Raw genomic sequence first — 27,168 nt, forward strand, 5'->3', positions numbered from 1 at the left:
TTTAATATCTCTCCTAAGATGAAACATTAAAAATATTTTTCTCATATATATATTAATTCAGGGATGTGGATTTGCCAAGTCTGCAGACCAAAGAAAAAGGGAAGAAAACTACTTCATGAGAAAGCCGCACAAATAAAACGACGATATGCAAAACCCATTGGACGACCGAAAAATAAATTAAAGCAACGATTGTTGTAGGTTGAGATCTTATCAAAAGAAATCTTTTATGTTGTGCTTTAAAGTATAGGTGATTGTAACCCCCTTAGATACCATTAACTATTTACATCATTTTTACAAACTCAAGGGATGAGAAATATTTCTCCTTTTGCATAAGCTATGGAAATTTTTTGAAAACAACATTTTTAATTGTAGTTGGCATTTCGGGGTCTTCCGTTGGCAGTATCTGTGGCGCTAAGTGACATTTTTCAAGCAGCGGGATGGAAGCAGAATGTAGGAACTGGAAACAATCATTCAGCCTACTTTATTACCGGCTGAGCATTAGAAAAGCTTAATTGTATAAATATTTATATGGAAAATTTAAAACTAGAGAGGGATTTGTTCACATCTTTAGTGAATCTCTTTTGTTGCTCCAGATAACTATGTTTTAGAAAAATACTTCTCTCTTCTGGTGCTAATTTAGTATTACAACTTTTTAAGATCCCTTTTATGAAATAGGAGCTTCTGAGAAATCTGCAAATGACTGTCCTCATGTTTGCCTCCAGAGAGTTAGGCAGGACCGTTTGGCGTGTGCATATGTGTGCAGACACACAGTACATGCAAAATATATTTGCTGTGGCCTGCCGTTCTACTCTGATAACCCCATTTCTACTAGCTTTTGCCATATACTTTCCTTAAAGCCCACAGAACATTTAGCAGGAGTTACTTGGAAAATCGGAGAAAAAGATAAGAAGTAAAGTGCATGTATTTTTTTAAACCTGTACAGAGTACAGATTTGACTGTCAGCATTAAATAAGTAAAGCGTGTACAAATGAAATCAGTAGACTTGCATATCTGAAGCTGTCCTATGGATAAGACCGTTGCCCTCTCCCTGTAGACTTAGTGGAAGGGTCATTGTGATGGAGAATGAAATGAGGAGGTGCTCTACACACACCCTGAACAGACACCACAGGTATCACTTACTTACTCTTGTCTCCCTAATTTTATCTAAAGCAATTCACTATATTACTTGCTCTCAGAAAAACTGTATCCTCCTGCACCTTTATCCCTCAAAGGAGAAATAGAAAATGCATGATCCTTTGTAGAGTTTTCTATGAAACTTTATGAAAACCCTTTTAACTGGTGGACATTTTTAAATGGAATTTTTGCTAATTTCTGGAGGCAAACATGAAACATTTATGAATAAAATCCTTCATATTAACATCATTTGAAGTAGAAATTATATGTTTTTGCACTCGTCCTGTGTAAGCATTGTTCTCGAAATGGGACTGTATCCTCAGGGCCCAATTAAAAAAACCAAATTAGGATATAAACTTTCTAAACAAAGGACACAGCTGAAAATTGCGTCTGGCACCAATCCTAACTTTTTGTTTGTCCAAAATTGTCCTTTGAGCTTAGGAATTTTTAAGACAGTCTAGGGAGTTTTCCTTTGTACATGCTTTATAAGCGTATTATCCTTTCTGGGCAATCGATTCCAGATACAGTCCAAATGCCGCATTCTAATAAGAAAGATTTTAGCCTGGATGAGATGTTTATTGGTAACCCTCACTGTGACACTAGAGATCTGCAGTGTTAACCTGATTTGGCTGGATCAGTGGCATCAGGCAAAGCTCCTGGTGGTCGAGCCGCCCCATATGAGCCTAGTAGTTGGTCTGCACCAGCTTCCCCTTCTGCGAACTGCAATCGTTCATTAAATCTTTATGTACAAGATGACCACTAAAATGTGCTCTTCTGTTTGTAATTACTTAAGATATTTTTGTAATTTGATATCATTATCATTTTCAGGCTTCCATTTCTTCATTATTAGCCTTCAGCTAAAGTGATAATTTTTAAAGTGCATTCTTGGGCCCCAGCACAGCCATAATTCACATGCAAATATTTCTATTGTATAAATTCTGCTGCAAAATGAGTAGCTTTCCAAGCACTAGCCTGAGGTGAAGGCAAGCAGCTGCTGTTCCTGTAAGCAGCTGTGTTAGTGGAGTGACCTCCAGTCTCTGTTGGCCACACAGCTGTATGGGCAGAACCAGCAACAAATGAACTGAAATAGCAGTCAAAACCACCACTGTATAAAGATTCTGACGCCAAGTGTCTGATAATGACCATGGTAAATGTGCTGCTTCTTCACCAGACTTTTCATGTCATGTCTGACCCGCTGTAGCTTTTCTTTAATCATTTCTTCAGTTTTTTGCTATTGTTGTCCTTTTTCCAGCAATATTTTATGCTGTAATTAATTGTCTTCTTTACTTAGAGAGTATTATTGGTTATCTTATCATCTTAAGCATAAACTGCTGAGAGGAAGAGGGTATCGTTTAATATTTTCTTTAAAAATCTTATTTATAGACATACCCCAATTCTATATATAAATTTTCAAATTGAGTTAAAATTGCTTCTAACTAGAGATTAGATAAGCTTATTCTTTCACTTCTAGATAATAACTACGACTTATTTCCCTTAATACTTTTAAAAAGACTTCAAGAAATCATAATTACTTGTGACGACACAAGGGGTAACATTTTTATTTAATTAAAACGAAAGCCTTGGATGTTCTTTTAGTCTCTTCAAAAATTTTCTTACTTATATTGATTGCCCTTGGATCCACCTGGATTCTTTTAGTACCTGTTGGATGGGCCCTGGAAGAATCATGACGTGCAAATATAGTTGCTGCTGACCGTTTCAACAGAGAAGCGTCTAGGTGGAGTCACACACACACACAAACAGTCCTTAGGGTTGCAGTTCAGGTCCTTAAGTTTAAGCACATTGAATGCATCTAGTTGCTATAAATTTGTTTTAGGTACCTTTATAATTCTATTATTAAATTCTGATACTATTCTCTAAATTTTTGCCTAGGTCTGTAACCAGTGATGAAGGATCCATGAATGCATTCACAGGAAGGGGGTCACCTGGTAGGGGTCAAAAGACTAAAGTCTGTACCACACCTTCATCTGGTCATGCTGCATCTGGGAAGGACTCAAGCAGCAGATTGGCTGTTACAGACCCCACTCGGCCTGGTGCCACCACCAAAATCACCACCACCTCCACCTACATTTCTGCCTCTACACTTAAAGTTAACAAGAAAACCAAAGGGCTCATTGATGGCCTTACTAAGTTTTTTACACCATCACCTGATGGTCGCAGATCACGAGGTGAAATAATAGACTTTTCAAAGCACTATCGTCCAAGGAAAAAGGTCTCTCAGAAACAGTCATGCACTTCTCATGTGTTGGCTACAGGTACCACACAAAAGCTAAAACCTCCACCTTCTTCACTTCCACCCCCAACTCCCATCTCTGGTCAGAGCCCCAGTTCACAAAAGTCCAGCACTTCCACTTCTTCTACCTCTCCCCAGAGTTCTTCCAGCCAGTCCAGTGTGCCCTCCTTTAGCAGTCTTACTAATAACAGCCAGCTGAAGGCACTCTTTGATGGACTCTCTCATATCTATACTACTCAGGGACAGTCTCGAAAAAAGGGACACCCAAGTTATGCACCACCCAAACGTATGCGTCGTAAAACTGAATTATCTTCCACAGCAAAATCTAAAGCCCATTTCTTTGGAAAAAGAGATATTAGAAGTAGGTTTATTTCTCACTCCTCCTCCTCTAGTTGGGGGATGGCTAGAGGACGTATTTTTAAAGCAATTGCTCACTTCAAGCGAACAACTTTCCTTAAAAAGCACAGGATGCTAGGCAGATTAAAATATAAAGTGACCCCTCAGATGGGGACCCCCTCACCAGGGAAGGGGAGCTTGACAGACGGAAGGATTAAACCTGATCAGGATGATGGTAAGCAAAAGGTCAAAGCTCCAACCAAACCTGCGTCCCGTCCCTTTCTCCCCAACCCCGAAAAAAATAAATCAATCAATTCCTATTTGTCACATAGGTCTTAGCTATTTCTCTTGTTCTCACTTCACTTTCATACAGAAACAGTGAAACTTTGACCTTTTTCTAATGCTGACTAAACCTCCAAAATGTTGTTTTTCCAACTAATACTCTCCCACCTATTATTATTTATTTCCATTCGTAGTGACACTAGGACCCCCAGATGCCTTCATAGCGTTGCTTATGGCTTTGTAGTCCCGCATGAGTAGCCACTGTCACGCTTCTGCCATGTCCTTTCCCATGCTGCCTCTTCAGCCACAGCGCTGTTTGGTCGTGCGCTGTCAGTGCTTCCAACGGGGGATTTCAGCTCCTCGTTTCCCTCTGCTCCATTGCTTTCTCATGACAAAGTCCATCCTGCTTCCTTCTCAACAAAGCCTGATCTGTGATTCTGTGAGGTGTGCTTTTGGATGTGAGTGTGTCTGTGTGTGTATTCACCTTAGGGAGAAAACTGATTTCATAATTTCATTTAACAAATTGACCCGTTACATTTGCTACCCTTTATAAAACAAAAAAAAAAAAACAAAAATGTGTCATTTGGACCAAGTGGTAGATTTTGTTTTCTCAAAAGTGATAATGGGAATTCTGTAACTAGACATTGATATCGTGGTTGAAAAATATGATTTCACTTTGTGTTGCTCTTACTTTCCCTCATTTATTTATTGGAGCCATGAGAAGATGACAGTGATCATTCAAATAAAAATTTGGGTACTGCAGGGAAAGAGTACTGCTGGATCTTTGAGCAGTGCTTAGATGTAAAAGCTTATATAGCTTTTTTTTTTTTTTTTTAAAAAGATCCCTATTTGCCCACTATGCTAATTTGGTACCGTTTTGGTAATATACGGTGGTTACTCATGATTCAAGTCAGTGAATACACTTTCTGCTGGTTTTAAATGACAGATACTGAAATCAAAATAAGCATCAAACAAGAAAGTACAGATATAAATGTGATCGGAAACAAGGATACCGTTACAGAAGAGGATTTGGACGTTTTTAAGCAGGCCCAGGAACTTTCTTGGGAGGTAAGGCTAGGATACCACATTATAGTAACAAGGATAATATTTGATTGTTTTTCGTGTATGATTATTATGAAATGACTGCTTTGATTTTGTAGAGAATCCCCCTCAAAATTCTTCGTGGTTCTTTAACTGTTATCACGATCATTTTTGTTGACTGTGCATTCAAAAGCAGTGACTTTCTGTTGTTTTTCCTAAGATCAAAATTTCCCCCAGATTTGAGATTTGAAGTCTTTAAGTATTACCTTTTTTTTTTCTTTCCAGCCTACTTCTGGCATTTATAGATAGACATGATAAACAGCAGGCCATTATCTGAAAGAGACTGTTAAGTGTAAAGCTCTTTCTTTCCAACACGCTAACACTTTTTCATTTAAGAGCATTTCTTGTCTGTGTCAGGCACTGTGCTAGATCCTGGTGTTCTACAGTGAAGCAGGCAGAGTTCTTAAACTTGTGTTGCTTATTGCACAGGAGTAGGGGGAGTAAGAGGAAACAGGTATTAACTGCAGACATCACAATCGATTATTTAATTATAATTCAGATAAATATTGTTTTGTAGAGGACTAGGTGACTGTAAGAGTATATAATGGCCTCCCCGTCTTATAATTTCCTCAGTTTTAATACATTGCAGCAGATAGACATTTTTATGTATTTACATACTCACTTCCTAACTTGGCGATATTGTTTTTTTAGTTTCTTTATATATGAATATCATACAAACATTCATATATTATTTCAGAAGGCCTGTAATATTTTTTCAACAACATGAAAATTCACAATTAAGATTAATGTTCTGGTCTTGATGGTTTTTCATATCCACTGGTGGCAGAACTAAAACGTGAGTGAAGAAATCCTCTTCTAATACTTTAATTTTGTCTTTTCTTTTTCTCTGACAGAAAATAGAGTGTGAAAGTGGAGTGGAAGACTGCGGCCGGTACCCTTCTGTAATAGAATTTGGGAAATACGAAATTCAAACCTGGTACTCCTCGCCTTACCCACAGGAATATGCAAGGTAATGGAATAAGCCTGGCAGGTATATAAACATATACCTTTAATTTTGTACCTGGGAGGAAGGAAAATTCTCCATTCTCAAGCAGGAATTAGATGATTTTTAGGACATAAATTTCAATAGTGGATTCTAAGTACTTCCAAAACTATTACTTTTGCCAATATCTTTTATTAGTATTCACAGTTCTATGTAAACTCCTAACACTCCATAGTTATACAGGCATTGTAAATTTTGCCTTTTAGCTGCTAGACAGACCATGCTTTCTTCCTTTGGTTAATTAGGAAAATGTTGTTTGTATATGAAACCAAGTCAGGAAAAAAAATTAGCCGTTATAAAATATTTGGTAGTTTCTCTCTGTTGCCTTTTCATTTTCCTAGTTAGTTTAGGAAACTAGTTAATCTTATCTCTGATTTCTGGCATTTTATTTTCAAAATTTTTACTGAAATATAGCAGAAGAAAGAAAAATGGGAGAATAGGTGGGAATGGGAATCCTTAAGAGACCCTTCCCCAAATCTTTACTTTGAAGCCAATTGTGACTAACTTGTTAAAAGTGAAGAGAAAATAATGATACTAGAGTTTTCGCTTGCATTGAAGTAAGATTAGCTGTGAGATTGTCTTGCACTAATAATATATTTTAAAGTATTAAGTATCTTGTGAACAGATTTTTTTATTTTTTGTACATCAGGGCACACTTTATTAGTATCTTCTCAAATCTTTTAGCCTACAGAGTTGATGGTAATCACACACTTCCTTTGTGTCTAGAATAAATATTTTCCTATTCCATACTGTGTGGATGTCTGGTCAGTCATCTCACTAGAGAGAATGAGGAAGGTGTTAGAAGTAAACTGTCAGGAGTCTTGGTTTCTCTTCCCAGCTTATATCGCTTGGCTCTGTGTTCCTGTACAATTTTTTAAAACACACCTATGAGCTTTAATTTGTATGGGTAATCATAAGTTGTGTGTTCTTAGAGCTTTGAGTAAATTTACATGTAAGTCCAAGATTTGAAGTTATTATTATGAGTCTGTATCTAACTCTCTCCAAAATCTTTCTCCCCATTATTATACCCCAAAAACCTTGAAAGTGCTTCTGAACATTTTTTGGTAAATACTAGCAATATCCATTGAAGCATGATAGGGTACAAGTAAAAACTGTTATAAAGTTACCTCATCCATAGATACAATTGGAAACAACTAAATTCTAGAACTCTTCCGCCTTATAAGTACACAGAGCATTTTATTTTTTCTATCTATTTATTTATTTATTTTGCACCTACAGCACCTGGAATTGTCCTAACCAGGCCCGACCCTGCTTAGCTTCCGAGATCAGACGGGATTGGGCTTGTTCGGGGTGGCATGGCCGTAGACCAGAGCAATTTTAAATATAATGAATTCACTTCTTTCTGGGTAAAATATTATTATAGGTTCACCACTGACCATACATACTTTGAAACTATGATGTTAAATCTGAAATTCGAAAAATATACGTGATTACTTGAGAGGATGCCATCCTCATTGTTGGTTTTTAGAGTAGTAGTTCCGAGTCTGAAAACCTTTCTTTCTGTAGGGCATTTCTAAGGAAACAAATGACTTGTTCACAAAGTAAAGGGCGCAAATATCATTATATTAAAAAATAGTGTAAAATTTGTACATTCTCTTTACTGCTGGCTTTTCTCTCTCTCTCTCTCTCTTTTTTTTTTGAAATTAATTCTTTCAAATGCTATTATACAGCCTTTCCATGACTTAGAAAATATCTAATAATATTTAATATTTTTCGCCTAAACAGTATAATCAATCTGAAATATTCTATATTTTAAAATTTTAACAGGTTACCAAAGCTTTACCTGTGCGAATTCTGTCTTAAATATATGAAAAGTAAAAATATTTTGTTAAGACACTCAAAGAAATGTGGATGGTTTCATCCTCCTGCAAATGAAATTTACCGAAGGAAAGACCTTTCAGTATTTGAGGTAAGCATGTATAAACAAACAAACAAACAAAATCCAGCTTTGAAACCTAGAATTTCTAAGTGTTGATTATGTACTGAATTGTTTCTAGAAGGTGCAAAGTATATTCAATTTCGGCATTGAAAATTCAGACTGCTCTTTAAAATATCTCCATGTTTTGGAATGTTTATCTAACCATATTAAGCAACCATTTAGATTGATAATGAATTCCTATTTCATCATGTTAACTTTTTTGTCTTCCCCAAACCCCTGTCTGCACCAGATATATTCACCAGTGAATTTATGATCTCCTCAGCTCTTTGTAAATTCTACTTTCTTTGGCAGGAGAAATTAGCTTTGTTCAGCAGCTCCAGCCAGTGTCTGGCAGGTGCTCACTCTTCCAGGGAATTGAGCAGCTGCACATATCTCCTCAGTACACAACCACCTGTGTTTCCATCCATTTCTTGGCAGAGTTGATAATCCTTTTGGTGAGACCCCAGCAGATGTTGGGACTCTCCCCCCATGCGGGTGGGTGGCCACCCCTGGAGAACTCTGCTGTTCACAGGAACCCCTTGTCTGTCATATGTCTGTCATTGTGGGTTCTTGAAGACATTTTGTGTTTTCAGAATTAATTTAGTTGCAGAAGGTCATTGTCTCTATATCACTTTATTGTTTAATCATATTCTGCTATCAGTTTCAGGGATCCAGTTTAGCTGAGTCAGTTTTACCTTGAGGAGACCATACCCTCCTTTCACGTTATTGCCTGTGCACAGGGCTTCTTAACTCTCTCCTTTATTCTCTTCACTCACTCCAGTTGAGTACTTCCATTGCCCTCCCTTGTTTTCTTTTCTGATACCCATCTTGGTGCATTATTTTTCATTCCTGGGTACTGTACTGTCTTTGTACAGTAGACATGATAATTTCTTTCTCTGAAGTACAGTTTTACTTTAGGATTCTCTTTTCTGAATCGTTCAGACTCAAATTTATTATTACTCTGCCCCACATTTCTCTTTAGTTCTGATCTATAATGTCTTGCATTGTATTTATGATAGAGGGAGAGGCTTTAAAAATTACTAAATTTTTAGTAATTTAAATAATTGGTTATAATCAGGCTCTTTTGGCAAGCTAGAAGGAAGAAGGTTGTTGCTGGGAAGTTTGGATGATATGTTAGTTCTTACTAAAGGGTAAGCAGAGGGTTTCTCAACTTGGGCAATATTCACATTTCAAGCTGGGTAATTCTTTATTGCAGGGGGCCATCCTGTGCATTATAGATTGTTTAGCAGCATCCCTGACCTCTGTCCACTTACATACCAAAAATACCACTACCCCCTCCAGTTGTAACAACCAAAGATGTCTTCAGGTTGCACATGTCCTTTCCACGGCAAAATCACACCCAGTGTGGACAACTGGTCTAGGGGGAAAGCCAAATGCAAGTTGCTTGTCCTTCCTGTTGTTAGTCTTGGGATGCTCCCCAGCCAGCCCCAACCAGTTGAGACGACAGAGCTGTTCTCAGTTGAGGCTTACCTAATGTCACAAGTTCAGCTTTCCTTTTGGCTTCTTCCTTGATGCCTTGGATCCTTTCTTCTAACCAAAATAAAATGAAATCACTGGTTCATTGTTTCCCAAAGGACAGAACAAATTGTTGGCTTTAAGTAATTTTTAATAGATAGCATGAATCTGCTTGTGGGGTTGAAGCTCTCATAAATGCAGGAGCATCTTCTCAAGAGTAAGAGAAGTATTCTTGTTAGGCTTGTAAGAATAGTCTGCTATTTCAGGGCAGGTGCTTTTAGACCATACAGAGATGAAAGGGAAAAAGAAGCAGAAGCAGATTTGTAAAATTTATTTATAAAAATAATTGAAGGAATTGGACTGGATAAGTGCCATTGGTCCCTATTTTATAATCTAAGTTAATACTTTGAGTACAGCATATAGGAAACTTCTCTTAGTAGTTCCCTAAGTATCTTATAAAATAAATGAAGAATAATCACAGATTACTACTTTCGTATCTTCTCTCTATCTATTGCTCTTGAAAGCATGCCTGTTAGACCTTTCAAAACTAGTAAGAATTTTGCTTTGGCATTGCGGTCTCTATTTTTCTGGTTTACAGATACATCTTCGTCTTTTCTTTTTGTAATGCACTACCATTTCCAAAAGGACCGTACTCCCAAGTACATAAAAATTTCCTTTAATTAAAGAGAGAATTGTATGTATCCTCTGTGCCCGTTGCCCATATTTGATTTTGTTGCTATGTGTGGGACCTAGGTTTCATCCAAGGGAAATAGTTATATGAAGTCTAAAAATAATTTGTGCAATATGAGAACCTGTATGGTCCACAGGAGACTCAAGAACAGTCAAGTTCATTGTTAAAGAGCTCTGGTTAGCAAATATCCATTTCCCCTAAGAAAAGTGCTGGGGAAATTCTTCTTGAATCTGCTGTGATTTTTGTTTTCAACAAGTAACTACATTTGATCAAAGAAATTGGCATCTGTACTTAGCCTCTTGTCTGTAACCATCAGTATCACAGCTTGATTCTTTTATTTGGAAGAAAAGTAGACTGTAATCATGGTACTTATTGTAGGTTGAAATTCATCTCACTTTCTCTGTAAGTATTCCCAACACAGAAATTTTATCTTTTCCAATTATATTTAAAATGATGCTTGGGATAAAACCAAAATGGAAGCCTCTTTTGCCTGATCCTCACTTCTGAAAAATCAGAATAATATAGTTCATTTATTTTATTTTTATGTGAAGCCCTTTTGAAAACAACATAAAGTTTAACTTACTTGAACAATATTTTGATTTGTTTACGCTTCTTTAATTCAGGTTTGCTTAGTTCAGACAGAGAGGACATGCCTGATCATTTTTTACTCGTAATAAATTGGAAATCAAAGTTACTCCTTTGTTAGTGGTTTGGCCTTTCTTCAGGTAGCTTAAAGAGAAATTTAAGCTATCTTAAATTTACCATAATTTAAGAGAAAAGGTAGAATTCTGATTTGCCAAGTGACAGCTATTTTCTGGTTAACTTTATACTTGATTAATGGAGTGTTTTAATCTCTCAGTTTTGGGATTTGGAAACAAAATGATATGCTTTTCAAATACCATCTAAAAGAACAATTTTATACTGAGTGGTATTTTTATGTTAAATAATGTTGTCTGTTTCTCTTTGCTAGGTTGATGGGAATATGAGCAAAATTTATTGCCAAAACCTTTGCTTGTTAGCCAAGCTCTTCCTGGACCACAAAACGTTGTATTATGATGTCGAGCCATTCCTTTTTTATGTACTTACAAAAAATGATGAAAAGGGCTGTCATCTGGTTGGATACTTCTCTAAGGTAAAACAAGAGCCAGTATGACGTTCATTTTCTTTTTCAGAATGTTTTTGGTAGAGCCCAATTTTTTGAACAGGGCTTTTTTATGACTATAATTTGAATAAGTGACACATGTTTCTGAAAAGCTCAGATTCTTGTTCAGAGCTCATTAAAAACAAACAAACATCGTGCCTAGGAAGTGTGTAAAGACCTCAGCACTGTTTGCTCTTTTGATTGCCAGCATCCACATAATGTTGTAATTGCTGCCTTGCAGACCACCTAGCATATGTGATTTTCTAAATGTTAAGCTTATTTCCCTTTTCCCCTAAGTGGTGTCAACATGAAGGTTTCAGTGTAATGTAGCATTTAAGCGATAATTCTCATTTCTCCTCGTTGCATTCCCTCTGTGGTTATCAGTATCTCGGTGAATTGGAATGTTGGCATTTGGACAGTCAAGCTGATATAATGACTGGTTTTACTCTTTCATCCTTTATTCTCTGTGCTATTGTTTTAAGATCTAAAGCAGCCTCACCTTTAAAAGGCCTAAGTATCTCCAGCTGTTAACATAGGGCAGCCTTTGCTATATTGAGTGGATATATTCTGTCTTTTTCATTGGTTCAGAGCGATTATCTGCTCAAAGGCTTCTGAGAAACAATAACTTATATGTAATAAAGGAAAACCGAGTTTGGATATATTTACAGAGTAGTGACCTTAACTTTTCTTAGGCACCTAGGGAATAAATAGATTAATGTGCCAGGGTGATAATTATGAGACTTGCAGGCAGAAGGTAAATGATCCAAACTTTGTATTTTATTTCTTTTATGAAACATTTTTTTTCATATTAAGTGATAAGTGAATTTTAATGAATAAACTCTTACATATTATAAATGGAATATATTATAGAAATGCCATTTTCATGAAAGATCAAAGGATAGAATATATATGAAGGTCAAACTGGTTTTTCTAAATTTAATAATCAACCCAAAGACCATAAACAAAAATTCTAGTAAGTAACAGCCCTCATGGGAAACTGTCTCAGTGTTTTAATCCACAAGTTTGGTAAAGCTTTAAAATGAAAAAAAGAAAATTAATTTGCACATTGCAGAATCAGAAGATGACAGAGCATCAACACAAAACAATAAATAGGAAATCTACTTATATAATTTATAAACCATCTTACCTTTTCTATAGGTATGTAAAGACCTTTTTTTTTTTTTTTACCGAAGAGTTAAAAAGAATAGTGGTCATGATTGTCCTTCCTGTTAGAAAATGATGTTTCTTTACATGTATGTGAGTTTAAATGTTGATGCTTACTGGTGCCTGCTGTCCCTGCCCTGCCTTGTCCTGAGTTGGCCTCTGGATCTAACAGTTGGTGATGACCCTTGCAGTTTGCATCTCTGCCTCTTCCTTGCAGCAGGTCCACGTTCTACTCAGGACAAGCTAAACTTTTCTCATTTTTGTCACAGTTTCTTTTATAGTACGACAGCAAGTATTATCATTTCTTACTGTACTCTGAATACTAATATTGCTTGGCAGCGTGGTAAAACAAAAATTAATCTAAAAAATAACCATGTTAAAAAGACTAGATGCAAATACCATATTCTAATATGTCAGTTGTATGTGAAGGACTATGGCCCTTTGGAATTTATACTTAAACCAAATTCTATAGGCTATAGCCAGAGAATGGTCAAGATGATCTAGAAAAATTCTGTGTAAATTATTACATTCATATGACTTTCCAAGTATATAATAGATGACTCTAAATAGGAAAGAAAGGCAGAGCAGTTATTTTAGCCAAAGATTAGGATTTAGCTATAATAACATGTGTTAAGGTGGGGGAGATGAGGAGAAAGAGGATCACTGTCGGGTTGGATTTCAAAAAATCTAGGAATAGATAGGAATAGATCAAGGATAAAGAAAAGAATGGCATCAAGGATGAATCCTTTTAACCCAGGGTACATTTCTTTTTAGATAGAATGACCCATTTGTCTAACTTTGCAAAATAGGCTAATAATTTGAATCTTTGCCATCGATATGCACACTCAGTGATAGACAATCCTGTTTCTTAGGAAAACTGACACATTATTTTTTCCTCCTCATTTCTTAGAGACTCCATAGACAGCTACAAATGTGCAAAAGTTGGAAGCACATCTTTTTCACAAAGAAATCTTTAATTCTGCCCTATAGGGTTTTTTCCACAACCATTTCCTATGATCTTTCAAATAGGTTCATTAAAGATCTGGGTGTTCTGAAGTAATTCTTTGATGTGGTTATTGCCATTTATGGTCAGTCGTATTTGTGGTTTATATTTGGCCAGGGCATTCCCAACCTTAAAAGACTTTTTCAGATCCTCTCTGTGTAGGTTTTGGCGACTTTTGTGTACTCTGAATAAAATATTGCTGCTCTAATGCCACATCCCCCCCAAATTGCAAATTCTTCTTTAAGAACTGTTTCCCACCGTATTCTTCCAATCTTTCTCTTGGTTTCAGGGTGTTGGTAATATCTGGCCTCACTTTTGTTTGTAGGCTTTGGGGTTTCTTGCCACTGTTGTCTCTTTTGTTTTGTTTTGTTTTGTATTCCTGGTTCGAAATGCAGATTAATTATTTCTCTAGCTTTTTACTTTGACTTTTTATTCATAGGAGAAATGTATTTGTGCAAATCTACCCACACACGTACTATTTTAGTTTCACTTGGGTGGTTGCTCAAAGGCAATAGACAGATTGCTGTTGCAGAGTTGTAAGTTACTTAGCAAGGTAGCTGGCTAAGTCCTAACTTACCCCACTGGAAGACTCCCTGGATGGCTTTTTTTTTTTTTTTTAATTTTTCGCTCTGAAGTTGTTTGAACAAGGAAAGCATTTCTTACATACTGTCTGTGTTCTGTTTCATTTGGCTCATATTTCTTCAGATTTTTTATTCATATTTTATGGCACTGGCTTTCAAGAATAAAGGCATAATTGCGAGGCATGCCTGGGGTTGATGGTTTCTCGTTAGCTAATGGTTTTGATTGATTAACAGTAGAATTATTCTGCTTGATCCTCACCTAATACTGGCTCACCTTAGTGGACTATTGTACAAAGACAGTGGCAGGTGCAGGGAATTGCCCACTTCAGCAGAGCTCTGACATACTTGATCTGTTTCTCCTTCCCTCAGGAAAAGCTTTGCCAGCAGAAGTATAATGTCTCCTGCATAATGATCATGCCCCAGCACCAAAGGCAAGGATTTGGACGGTTTCTCATTGATTTCAGTAAGTGAAGCGCTTTATTTACTTTCATGATCCAGCAGGCCGATGGCTGTTAAAGGAAAGAATAACACGTAAAACTTTATTTAACCTACTTTGTTGTTTTTATCAATAGATAATGCGTTTTCTATTTATATTTACATAGCTTAGAAAATCTTTCTCAAGTGAAAAATTTACTGCTGCTCACTTACTGTACTCTAGGAAATTGAGACTAGATCTCTCAGCAGTATCACTAGCTCACAAAGCCATTACCTTGAATGAACCGGCAGAATTGCATTCCATTCCATGCTGTTCATGCTCATTAGCACCAAAAGAGGCAATTATTTGCGATTAAAGCTGAAGAAAGTGTTATTTAAAAGGATTTTCAGCTTTCTAAAATTCTGCCTATAATCATACAGTACAGAGCAGAAAAGGAATATTTCTCTTTAGAAAACCATTCTGTAGGTAGCCAATCCTTTGAGCCTCTCCGGGAGAAATAACTATCTCATTTTGTTAATTTCCCTTTTCTGTTATGGAAGTTATTATAATGTTTGTGTCTAGAGGTGGCCTAAGAAATATTTTTATACACACTTGTATCTTCTGAGTCTCCTCAGTTAAAATCGCAATACTATATAAAAGTATGCACAGGACAGTGTAAGAAAAATGGTTGTGTTTTTCTCTTTGTTTATATTGTATTGGATATGTTAAGGCTACACTTGGAGAATTGATTCAAAATATCCAGATAACACAAAAGCCAGGTATCCATTGAGAATAGTCATTTCTGACCATGTAAAGATCTGTCACTAGGAATAGTGTGTTTCTTCATTACCAGACTGTAGTTTGTCTGATTTTAAACTGAAAGAAGGAAAATTTAGGAAATTTTGTCATCTTCATAAGGTATACCAAATGCAAGAAAACACAATGTAATCATGCTCAAGGAAAATCATGAAGAAATATGTTAAGTCTAAATCTTTATTGTTAGATATTGGAATGTTAAAGTCTGGTTATAAAATAACTATAGCAGTTTCGAACTGATTGGCGTGATCCATTGACATTGAAGGACATTCAGATAACATTTCTAGTTATCAACTCATTACCCTAGTCTTATGTGTTCTTTCCCGATCTAGGTATCCCATGGAGGGCCATCATACCAGGAGTTCACCATTTTTATTTTACAGAGCCCTAGTAGTAATCACTTCTAAGGGCAAATCCAGTTGTCTTATTCTGGAGCTTTTTGTGGCCACCACTCATAAGTTGTTTATAAGTATTATAATTTCTGGTTATGCATAGCAGACATTCAAGACTTAAACTTTTGATAGTATCCACATACCTATAGAATAAGGCAAACTCCTTATTCAGTGTTCAAGATCTTCCATCATCTAGTTCCAGCCTATTTTATAGGCTTTTTCATCTACTAATCTGTTTCTTCAAATATTCTGAAAATGTTCCCATACTTCCATTCTTCGTCTCTGCAATCCCTTCCCTGAAATGACCTTCCTCCTTCCCCAGCCTCTGTCTTTTCAGAATCCTACCTATCATTAAGAGCCAGCTCACGAGCCTCTTCTTTTTGACCCCACCTCCGAGAATTTCATCTCATTCCCTTCTTGGCTCCATATCTCTGTAGCATGGCACTTAGACATAATTCACCCTTTCGTGGTAATTATTGAGGTGTCATACTTCAATTTACTGTAAACTCCTTGAATACCTTCTTTGTATTCAGTAGGACAGTGCACCCAATAATCTGCATTTGAAGTATTTTCGTTAATTTGAATTGAATCTCCGATGTGATGTGATCACTGCCCACGATAATTTTCTACCTAAAATTAAAAAGGTACTGATACTTACCAGGTAAAAATGCAAAGTCTCCAAATTCAGTAGCATCTTATTCATACAGCACGATCTGATTTTGTAAGAGAACAACCCAGGAACGAAGACATTTCACTTCGAATGTTAACTCTTTATGTCAGCCATTTTTGTGAAAACTATTAGAGTCTACCCTATATTTTTAGATGTGAACTATGGAACACAGTAGAACCTTTCTGGGTGGCTCAGGGACATCATGATGTATGCCATCCATGAGAGTGTGTCCAGGCAGTGCAGTGCAGAAGATGTAATTTTAGGTTTTCTCTGTCCTGTACCCTTGGCATTGCCCCTATACTGTACTGGCTTAAGGAATGTGTTGAATGTTTTGAATAAAGTTGAAAAGGGATTGGTGTTATTCCTTTAGAGGAGACCAGGGGAAGAATTTTATAATAATCAAAGAAAATTGAAAGTGGTCTAAAGCCAATAGAAATTCAATTTAAAGCCAAAAAAAAAAAAAAAAAAAAAATCCTTAGCTACAAAGGTTTTAAAGAAGATAGAGTATGAAGCTAAAAAAATTGATAGCATCTTCTTTGGAGTTACCTAAAATAATAATAGATAAATATCTTTCTAGAACGATTTAGATCCAGTCTATTGCCACAAGAGGAGTTAAACTCCAGACCTCTTATAATCCTTGTCAGCCTCATGATTCAGAAGTCGGGGCAAAACAGATAACCAGGATTATGGGTTTTCTAAAATCCGTTTTTTTAAGGGACATTTAAATGGTTATGTTAATTTTATTTCTATTTTGTACATGAGCCTGAAGGACTTTTGGTCAGGGAATGTATTTTCAGTATTTCGATAAAAGTTGTAAGGCAGGAAAATCTTTTTTGGGAGGAGGCGTCTATAATATTGCTAGTTTAGGAAGCTGAAGATACTTGCCCACTTGCACAGTGGATCATAGATGTGGGTGAAGTAGAATGTATCTTGTGCATTTAAAGACCTGTGAATTTAAGGCTTTGAACACTGTTCAAAAGAGGCAGCCAGTCAAAAGAGGTAGAATGGTCTTCCACCCGACCAAATGCTACCCTTATAGTAAAGTTGTCTCTCTCTTCCTGGGACAGCTTGTCTGGATTTGTCAGAGCAGGGCTCTCTAGGAGGTCATTTGCAGAGTTTAGCCAGAGTGTCTAAAGGGTACCAACTCCTAGCCTGCTCATAAAGCACTTCATGGGTTTTGTGACCCTTTGCCCAAAACTTAAGTGGGTAGAGGAAAATGTGACTGTCACACATTGAAGCTGATAGATATCATATATTTCTTCCGGATTCTGAGATTCCCTTTCTTCCTCAATCAGAAAATTTCAAAGTCTTCCCCACCTCTGTCTACACACACACACACACACACACACACACACGCACGCGCGTGCTTTCTCTCTCTCTCTCTCTCCCCCCACCCCCTCTCTTTCTCTCTCTCTCTCTCTCTCCTCCCCTCCCTCTTTACTTCCCTCCCCCTCCCCCTCTCTCCCTCTCCCTATCTCTCTCCCCATGTTATCAAGATTACATGATAATGTATTTGTTCCTTTACTGGCTTGGGATAGTGCATGCTAGGTTTCCTCATTGTAAAATAACCTTTTCCTCTTTATAATCGATAAATATCTGCTAAGAAGATACTTTGGGGTTATCTAAGTATCCTGTTTCTCATCCAGTTTTCACCTGTTTTTAGTTTTCATTTATGATTCTTATCTAAAACAGTTATTTTAGATAACTATTAGAAACTATAGTTCAAATTTTGAATTTTGATCTTTTCTCAGGCTAGCAATATGTGGTATGATACTCTCTCATGATATAGGGCAGCAGCAGAAAGCCACAGCTCCCAGTCAGGCACGCAATCACAAGTACTGATAATCCACAGTGTTCTGTATTGTCAACATTTTTTTGGATATTGTATTCTGAGTACATGTAAGGTAGGCTAGGCTAAGAAAGATGTGTATTTTCTAATTTCCTTTCTTACATAAAAGGGTAGCATACTATAGATGGTCTTTTACATTTTGCTTTCTTCCACTTAATGATATATCCTGGAAATCATTCCATACTACTTTATAGAGATCTTCTTATTTTCTTCTACAGCTGCAGTATACATTGAGAGCTCACAAGAAGTTGAAGTGGAGACATTCCAGTGTGAGGGAACCAGTATATTCAAAAGCATGACCATGTGAGGAAACATGTTAGACGTTTGGGTAACTACAAAAGAAACTCCAAGTAGATTAAACACTTAGATGGTTAACAACACACACACACACACACACACACACACACACACACACACACACATTTAGAAAGTAGAAGAAAGGATATATAATTATTTATCTGATCTTTGGATGGTCAAGGACATCCTAAGCATTAAAGCAATGAAAGAAATCACAAAAGAATATACAGATGGGTTTGCCTATTTAAAAATGTAAGACTTCTACATAATAAAAAGTATTAATATTTAAAAGCAAACATAATGGGAAAGATGTTTGCAACAAATAAGCTAGGCAGAGGTTTGACATCTCTAGTATTTACACGAATATATAAGGAAAAGTTTGATAGTGTTAAAACATAAACCCTGATAGAAAAATGAGCAGAGGGCATGGACGCAGAATACGCAGAAAAAATCCCTGATGGTAACAACACTGCTGATGTTTCCTGAGTGCTTGCTTAATATGTGCCAGCCACTTTGCAAAGAATACTGACTCACTCAGTCTTCACAGTGGTTGAAATGTGTGCTTTTAACTTCATTCATTCTATGGATGAGGAAACTGAGGCACAGTTACATAAATAGGTAGCATAGCTACAACTCGAGTCCAAGCACTTTGACTCTTAGTACAATACTGCAAAGTCTGTCAAGTACAAATGGCTAACTAAAATGCAAAAAAAAAAAAAATTGTTGGTGATTTAAAAATGCAAATTCAAATAACAAGAGTACAATTTTTTGCCTACCAAGTTAGCAAAGACTTTAAAATGTACCCATGTCTAACTAAGTTGACATAGACAGGCACCGTTATATTTACACTGGAGAAAGTATAAATCAGACATTTTTCAGAATTTTGACAGTGTCAAAAACACCTAACACTTATTTTTGAAAGGAGTTTATTTTAAGGAAATCAACATACTTTAATTAATATGCATTAATTTATACTTAATATAACATCATTTTTTGTTGTGCAATTTAATTTTTTAAATAGTGGTCTTCCCTTTCCCCTTCATCCCCTCCCCCCAATTATAGCAATATAAACTCATAGTAGAAAGTCAGAAAAGCATAGACACAATACCAAGAGAAAATGAAATCTCCTACAGTCCAGTCACTCGGAGAGTTAATGTTTTGTCCTTCAGTGTCATTATTTACATAGAAAAAAAAAATAAAAGCCTCAGTATTCAAAGGTAAGAGAGAACCACTCCCCCAAGAAAATTATGTTATCTCCATATAATGGAATATTATTAGCCATTAAGAATTATATTTTGAAGAATTTTTAATAAAAAGTGGCTTTCAAAATTATATATATAATGTTCTCAATTACGTAAAAAGTATATGCAAAGAAAAGAAGGAAATACATTTCCAAATTATCTCTAGAATTAGAATTACAAGCAATTTTTATTTTCTTCTTATTCATACTTTTTGCTGTAACTAAAAAGAATTTAAGAAGCAAGACTTGATGAAGGCCTGACCTACGGCGGTGGCAGTGGGAATGCATGGAAATGAGTTCTGCAGCAGGGAGAACTCTGCCTGGTACCTTGTGGTGCTCAGTAAATACTGGTTGAAGGATTGAATTAATGAACTGAGTTTGGAAAAATAGTGCAGCTGTGTCCCTGTTGCCTTCACTGTGATTTTGGACATCCCCATTAAGCTTTCCATGGAGTTCAGGGCCTAGAAAGGGTCTGGATTAGAGGGAGCTACTGGGAGTCATGGGCAGGCAGTAGTGGTTAAAACCACAGGCGGATGAAGACAACCCAGGGAAATGTTAGGGAAAGGGCTGAGGATAGAGTGCTTGGAATTCCAACATTTAAGGGGGTAATAGAGGATGAGGAAGTCATCAAGGAAATTGGAAAGTATCCAAAAGTAGGAGAAGAATTGAGAGAATTGTGTCAGGGAAGCCAAAAGAGGTCAACATTTCAACAACAACAATAGTCATAATCATAGCTGACATTTCTAGAGTACTTGCTATGTGTCGGGCACTGTCACCTGAATTATACACATTAACTTGCTTGGGAGGTAGGTTACTATTATCGTCTCACTTTGGGGGACACAGAGACACTAAGAAACGGCTAAGATCAGCCCCCCAGCCAGTACTTCAGAGAAGGTTAAGATAAGATGTAAGAAGTATACTGTGGAGGAACAATGGTTTAAGTGAAATTTAAAGAATTGAATTCAAAAAGCTCTACCATTCAGCTAGAGAGACAGGGGCATTGGTGGAGAGAAAAGAGGGGAGCACTGACAGAGAAAGATTAAGGAGAAAACAAAAAGTGATATTTACATGGGTTGTTTATTCCAAATTCAGAAAAACCATTTGATGAAATTCAGCATTCTTTCCTAATTTAAAGTAATCAAACATACTATCTAAATTTATAAGAGTTCTGTCTTATATTAACTCTTTGTTTCAGCTTTGGCTCTAAAGGGTAGATGACAGTCGGGTTCAAAAGTCTACAAACTTACATCTATGGTTTTTTGAGACTAGTATACAAGTGACAAGCTTATCAATTACATAAAATATTAGTTCACTGTTCATTCAGGTATTTTTTAAATTAGTGCCTACTTATTTGTAAACTAATCACAAAAGTTTGTAAGTGGGTTTAATTCTTTTTTTGTTTTTAATTTTAGAATTTCCAATTATACTTGATATTCAGTATTATATTAGTTGAGATATACAGCATGGCAGTTAGACACTTATATAATTTAGGAAATGATCCCCCCAATAAGTCTTGCACCTCCCTGACACTATACATAATTACTGCAATATTATTGACTATATTCCCGATGCTGTCTCTTACATCCCCATGACTGTTTTCTGACGGCCAATTTGTACTTACGAATCCCTTCACCTTTTTCACCCAGCCTTTCAACTCCCCTCCCATCTGTTGACCATCAGTTTGTTCTCTGTACCTGTAAGTTTGTTTCTGTTTTGTTTGTTAGTGTACTTTGTTTTTTAGATTCCACATATAAGTGAGATTATATGGCATTTGTCTTTCCTCTGACCTCTTTCACTTAGCAAAATACCTCTACGTCCATCCACGTTGTCGCAAATGTAAGATTTCTTTTTTATGGCCAAATAATATTCGATTGTGCATATGTACCACATCTTCTTTATCCGTTTATATTTTGATTGGAACATTTAATTCATTTACATTTAAAATTACTGATAGTTATGTAGTTATTGCCATTTTATCGTTTTCTGACAGCTTTTATAGTCTGTTCCTTATTCTCTTGCTCTCTTGTATGTTGATGACTTTCTGTAGTGTATTGTCATGTTTGGATTCCTTTCTCTTTGTTTCTTGTATATCTCTGGTAGCTTTTTGGTTTCTGGTTACCATGTGCTTCATGTATACCAAGCTACATTTATAGCAGTATATTTTAAGTAGTCTATTTTAAGTTTAAGTTGGCCTGTAAAGTTTCTGTTGAGAAATTAGCTGACAGTCTTATGGGAGCTCCTTTGTAGGTAACTAGCTTCTTTTCTCTTGCTGCTTTTAGGATTCTGTCTTTAATGTTTAGCATTTTAATTATAATGTGTCTTGGTGTGGGCCACTTTGGGTTAATCTTGTCTGGGACTCTCTGCACTTCCTAGACTTGTATGTCTGTTTTCTGCAGCTGGCTAGGGAAGTTTTCAGTCATTATTTCTTCAAATAGGTTTTCAATTCCTTGCTGTTTCTCTTCTTCTGGTATCCCTATGATGCAAATGCTTGAAGTTTCCCAGAGGTCCCTTAAACTACCTTCCTTCTTTCCTTTCTTCCTTCCTTCTTATTGGATGTTTTCTGCTACTTTGGCTTCAAATCTCATTGGATCCTCTGCTTCATTTAATCTGCTGTTGAGGCCTTCAAATGTATTCTTTATTTCAGTTATTATATTCTTCATTTCTGACTGGTTCTTTTCTAAGCAACTTTAATTCTTGGCTTTCTTTATGCAATGTTAAAATATTGTGCAGTGTCTCAGGGTTGTCCTTCATGGAACAGAACTGTACCTAGAGGAAGTAGGAGTGATTGAATGAATTAGGCATTCATTTCAGGCAATTTTTTGTAGACATTTTCTGTGATCTTATATGTTGAGGGTTTTCACCTTGGCTTTTATGGGGTCTCTATACTGTTTGAAAACTGAGTCTGTAATTAGTGTGTGCTGATAGAAGATGGGTGCAGATGACCTAGTTTCGTGTCTACAAGTTATGAACTTGGTCATAAGTGTGGTTAGCTGTGTCCTGTCATTTGTCCTCTTTTCTTAAAAATGACTCACATACACACACATCTGGATTTAAGAAAAATAAGAAATACAATAAACTTTTAAGGAAATTTGCTTTTGAGTATAATTTAATATCTTAATTTCTTTATCACTGAGAGTTAACTGGTATAGTTTCCCACACTTATTCTTTCCCTTTCTGGTTCTGATAATGAATTTAATGTCTTTCCTATAGCCTCTTTATAGCTCTTGGCTGATTTCTTGAGGAAGCACCACTTAGAAAGAGTAAGCATCTTCTCTCTGGTTTCTTGCTCCCTACTTCTCTGTCCTTTTGGATCCATCAAGCAGAATTAGAAAGAAAGCCATGTACTTCACCTCTACCTAGAAGGGTATGATTTTGAGAGGCTAATCAACTCTCTCAAAGAGAAAACAACTTCTTCCCCCATGTCTTAGATGTTAGCTACTGGCTAAAATGATATCTATGCTATCTAAATACAAGAATATACTTTACAGTAGTTCAGGTTGCCAGCTAGCAACTTCTAGTTTTAACAGTCTCCTTTCAATAGACTACTTTAAAAGAGCTTCCATTTACAAACTTTTTAAAACACAAATAAAACTTAAAACTATTTTCAAGCAAAGATTTAGAGTGGTTTCATGCTACCTGAAAATTGTTTTTTTGTTGTTGTTTTTCGAATAAATTTTTAATACTAACTGGCCTATCTGCTATAGAAAGTAGGATTTTTAATTTAGAAATTCAGTTAATTGGGTTCTAGTAAGTCTGACTGTTTTTCCTGACTGTTGGTAAATACTAAGGAACCAAGACTAAGGGGTCACTAGCTTTTCTCAGAGGGCAGGTTGAGCATATTGTCAGAGTAAGCAGATTCTCCCCAGGAGCTGGGTCCTAGCCTGGCAGGCCCTGGTGAGACACACCATTTCTCTAGCAGGGGCATCTGGGCATCTGTGCACTGTTGTGGTTGACTTAGGGCTGCACTTCCCAACGGGTGACTCGAGAATGGATACTAGTGTTGCTACCTCCAGTCCCAGGGTGGCCAGAACTCTGGTGCCTAGCACCTTGAGCAGCCTCATCCTTTTACCCCAGCAAGACATATGAATTCTTTCTTAACCATGACAAGGTTGAGGTCATGAAGTGCTCATTTAGGGCATAACTTCTTTCTTGGGTGGGCTGCAGGATAAATATGTCCCTCACTTATGAGCCCTATGAGCTAAGCATCAAAGGTGGGTTTCGAGGGACCGTGACTGTCTGTTAGGGACATGCTGTATGACTGAAACACTCTGACTCCCCGTGAAGACTTAAGCAATTTGAATGAAGGAACTATAAATTCATCTTGTGGTATTGACCTACGTATGCAATTTCTATTTAATAATTTTCTCTTTTCAGTGGTACAGACCACAAAAAATAATGCTCTAGGCTAAGTAAGTACAAAATCATTTAGAAGGTTGCATATGTCTTTTATATATTTATTGCTTATTGTCCATCTCCTCCACCAAAAGTGAGCTTCATGGGATGGAGACTTTGTTCTCTGTTTCAGTCTCCCTTCCCAGAAGAGTTGGCACTTAGTAGGTTCGTACTGTTTGTTGAACAGATGTTAAATGAATTGCCATGGAAAGAGCTTTTTTAATGTACTTTCTCTTCTCACGTACGATTCTTAGGGAAAAGGATTTTTTTTCTGAACATCATCAGCTGTGGTTTACTTACTTCCAAATGATATTGGGTGTGCCTGCCTGCCTTTTTTTAAGGTCTGGCATTTTTGTTCAAGTGCAGCCTCTGTCTTAAGATCATTTAAGTTGCATCAGAAAGAAGATTGTCATTATCTACTACAAACCTTGGGCAGAGAAAGGAGAGCTGTGACAGAATTCACATTTACACACAGTTGGTTGAAGAGACACTTATCTTTTCCTTTCTTTTATCAGGTAATTCATTTCTTCATGCATTTATTTTAGAAGGAAAATTCTAACTTTAGTCTTAAGAAACTGTCAGGAAAGCTTCTCTCTTTGCATAGCTTTCTCAGCAGCTGTTCTCCCTGGGCGAGCTCAGTCAAGGCGATCATTAAAGAATAATAAGTTACGCTTTTGAAATGGCACTTGAGTCCTTCGGAGCCTTTTCTAAGATAGGAACCCCTCCTCCCAGCTCCATCATGACACTTGTTGGAAGATAGGACTAGCAGTGTATGCTCAGATTTTTTGCTGGGTTTTGGAAGACATGTTTTGACCTGTGTAATCGAGTATAATGATGACATGTTTTAATAGAATTCTAGTTTATAACATAATAAGGAAAATGGCTATTTTTCCTTGTTTTCTCATTTTACTATGTTGTACTAAAAGCCTTTGTCATGACTGTTTTATTACATTGGGCTGAAATACAATATATTTTAATATGATAAAGATAACATCAAGGTTGAAAATTGAGCTCTCAGTGATTTATTCAGAGGTTGACTGTTACTGAATGCATTGAAATGAATTGCATGAAGCAGTGCAGCTAACAATTTATTTATGTATCTTTATTTTAACTAAGCTTGTCATAAATAAGAACAAATAAATAACTCATAGAATAGTTTGTATTCATTGCTTCAAAGAAAACATTGCAAATATGAAACATACGGTCTGTAGCTACCGTTTCGCCTTACGCAGCTCAAAATTTTTTCAAGTTTTGGCATGCAGGGGGATTTTGTTTTTTACACATCTCTTGTCTGTTTAGATTTCTAACACTGACCAGCATTTGCAGCGATTTTGAAACCCGCTATTGGGCAAATTCCATGCACTTAATTAGTATGATTTAGCAGCAAATGGAACCTTAGCGATGCCATCATGAGGGCCAGGACTGTTCACTGCTAAATTCCAAGCCATGAGCACTGTGCCCAGCACATAGTGGGTGTGCTCCAGAAAGGCGTGCTGAGGGAATAAATGAATAAATGAATGCCCAGATCTAGTCAGTCTTATTTGTGTCCTGGACAACACCTGCCAGATTCATCCCACCTTGCTCATGGCAGAATTGGTGCTAGATTTCAGATCTCTGCTCAGTCTTTGTTTTTTCACTTATTCCTTCATCCCTTCCTTCAGCAAACATACTTTACATCGACTGTGCCAGGGTCAGCCTAGGGGATGAAACCATATGGGTAAATGATCCAGTGCTTGCCCATGGAGTCTTGGTTGGTCAGAACCCAGAGGGTTCATCCCAGTGAAGTGAGGCCGTGTGTGAGTGAGAGGTGCACATGGGGCTCTGCCAGTGAAGAGGAGGAAATGCTTCCCTCTTTTCTATTTCTCAGATATATGCAAGGGAAGCATCTTCTCATCATCAAAACAAGATCAAGAAAGGTTTTGTTCTCATTGGTTGAAATTAGTGCTATACTTGGTTTTGGTTTCAAAAGAACTATTCCCCTTAAACTCATTTTCCAGCTTATTATAGAGACATTATGTTTGAAGTAGAATATTCTAAGGTAAAAACCTCCTCTCATGATGATATTTCTGAACAACACAATTAAAATTTCAGCTAGTTTCAGGGTAGTAATTTTTTTTACATTAATTTGTTTGGGTAAAGCAAAAGATTTCCTTTCATTTGTTTAGAATTCTGTTAGGAAAATACTAGTTAGGAACTTGATTTTTTTTTCCCTCCCATAGGTTTGTGGTTAAGATGTTTTTACTCTAATATTAGTGCTATATTTTCATGTTTACCAATATAAAAACCTCTGTTTTCTAATTATATTGAACCCTGCTTTGGGTTAACAACATAAAGGAGCTCCTTTTTTCACCAAAATTGTTTTAAATTAATGTTTATAAAGTACTTAAAATAGTTGAGTGGATTAAAGGTAATTCTTTTATACATGTAACCTTTTGTCCATATTGAAAAAAATATGCAGTGTGATTATACAGTAGAAGGTTTTGAAAAAAGTGTTACTAAAATTTTGAGAAAATGTAATACAGATAGACCTTACTTTACACAATATTTTGCATATTTCCTTTTTGAGGGGGGAAATTGAATCATTTAAAATGAAGTAGATAATTTGTTCTGTAAAAAGGAGTGTTTCTTTTCATACTAGAAAGCAAAGAGGCAAAAATTATTAGGGTATTGATTGTCAAAAGGACTTGGAGTCAACTTGAAGAGGCTCCCACTGGACAATAAATATAATAATAAGATAATTGCAATTGATTGAAACTCATCAAATGTTTAAACTCACATGTTCATAATGATATTTAAAGACAAATTTAGAGGATAATAGGAACCAATTCATTATCTTGAAAACTAGTAAATGAATCACTTAACCTGCCTTTCCTTCATGGATTGTACCAATGGGTAACCAAATAATAAATGAGAGGAAGTATCTTTTTATAAATATATCCCAGCTAACAAATGAAATTAAAATGGTAGACCTAAAACATCAGCATTTTGCAATTCC

The 27,168-nt window shown here is 36.4% G+C and overlaps 1 protein-coding gene across 6 annotated transcripts in view; it reads left to right on the top strand.

Annotated features, from left to right (window-relative positions):
- The window catches only part of KAT6B (lysine acetyltransferase 6B), a 171,389-nt gene that overhangs the window by 120,265 nt on the left and 23,956 nt on the right, over positions 1-27,168 (top strand). For 4 of the 6 annotated variants that reach the window (XM_023527931.1, XM_011355294.2, XM_023527930.1 and 1 more), the window contains exons 7-13: positions 62-194; positions 3,025-3,956; positions 4,950-5,071; positions 5,959-6,074; positions 7,896-8,037; positions 11,184-11,345; positions 14,472-14,565. In XM_023527931.1, coding sequence (XP_023383699.1) covers positions 62-194; positions 3,025-3,956; positions 4,950-5,071; positions 5,959-6,074; positions 7,896-8,037; positions 11,184-11,345; positions 14,472-14,565 — 1,701 coding nt within the window. The remainder of the gene's footprint in view (positions 1-61; positions 195-3,024; positions 3,957-4,949; positions 5,072-5,958; positions 6,075-7,895; positions 8,038-11,183; positions 11,346-14,471; positions 14,566-27,168) is intronic. The other 2 variants (XM_011355295.2, XM_011355296.2) reach the window with 2 other exon arrangements.

This window comes from Pteropus vampyrus, unplaced genomic scaffold (assembly GCF_000151845.1).
Source record: "Pteropus vampyrus isolate Shadow unplaced genomic scaffold, Pvam_2.0 Scaffold20, whole genome shotgun sequence".
Classification (NCBI taxonomy): domain Eukaryota; kingdom Metazoa; phylum Chordata; class Mammalia; order Chiroptera; family Pteropodidae; genus Pteropus; species Pteropus vampyrus.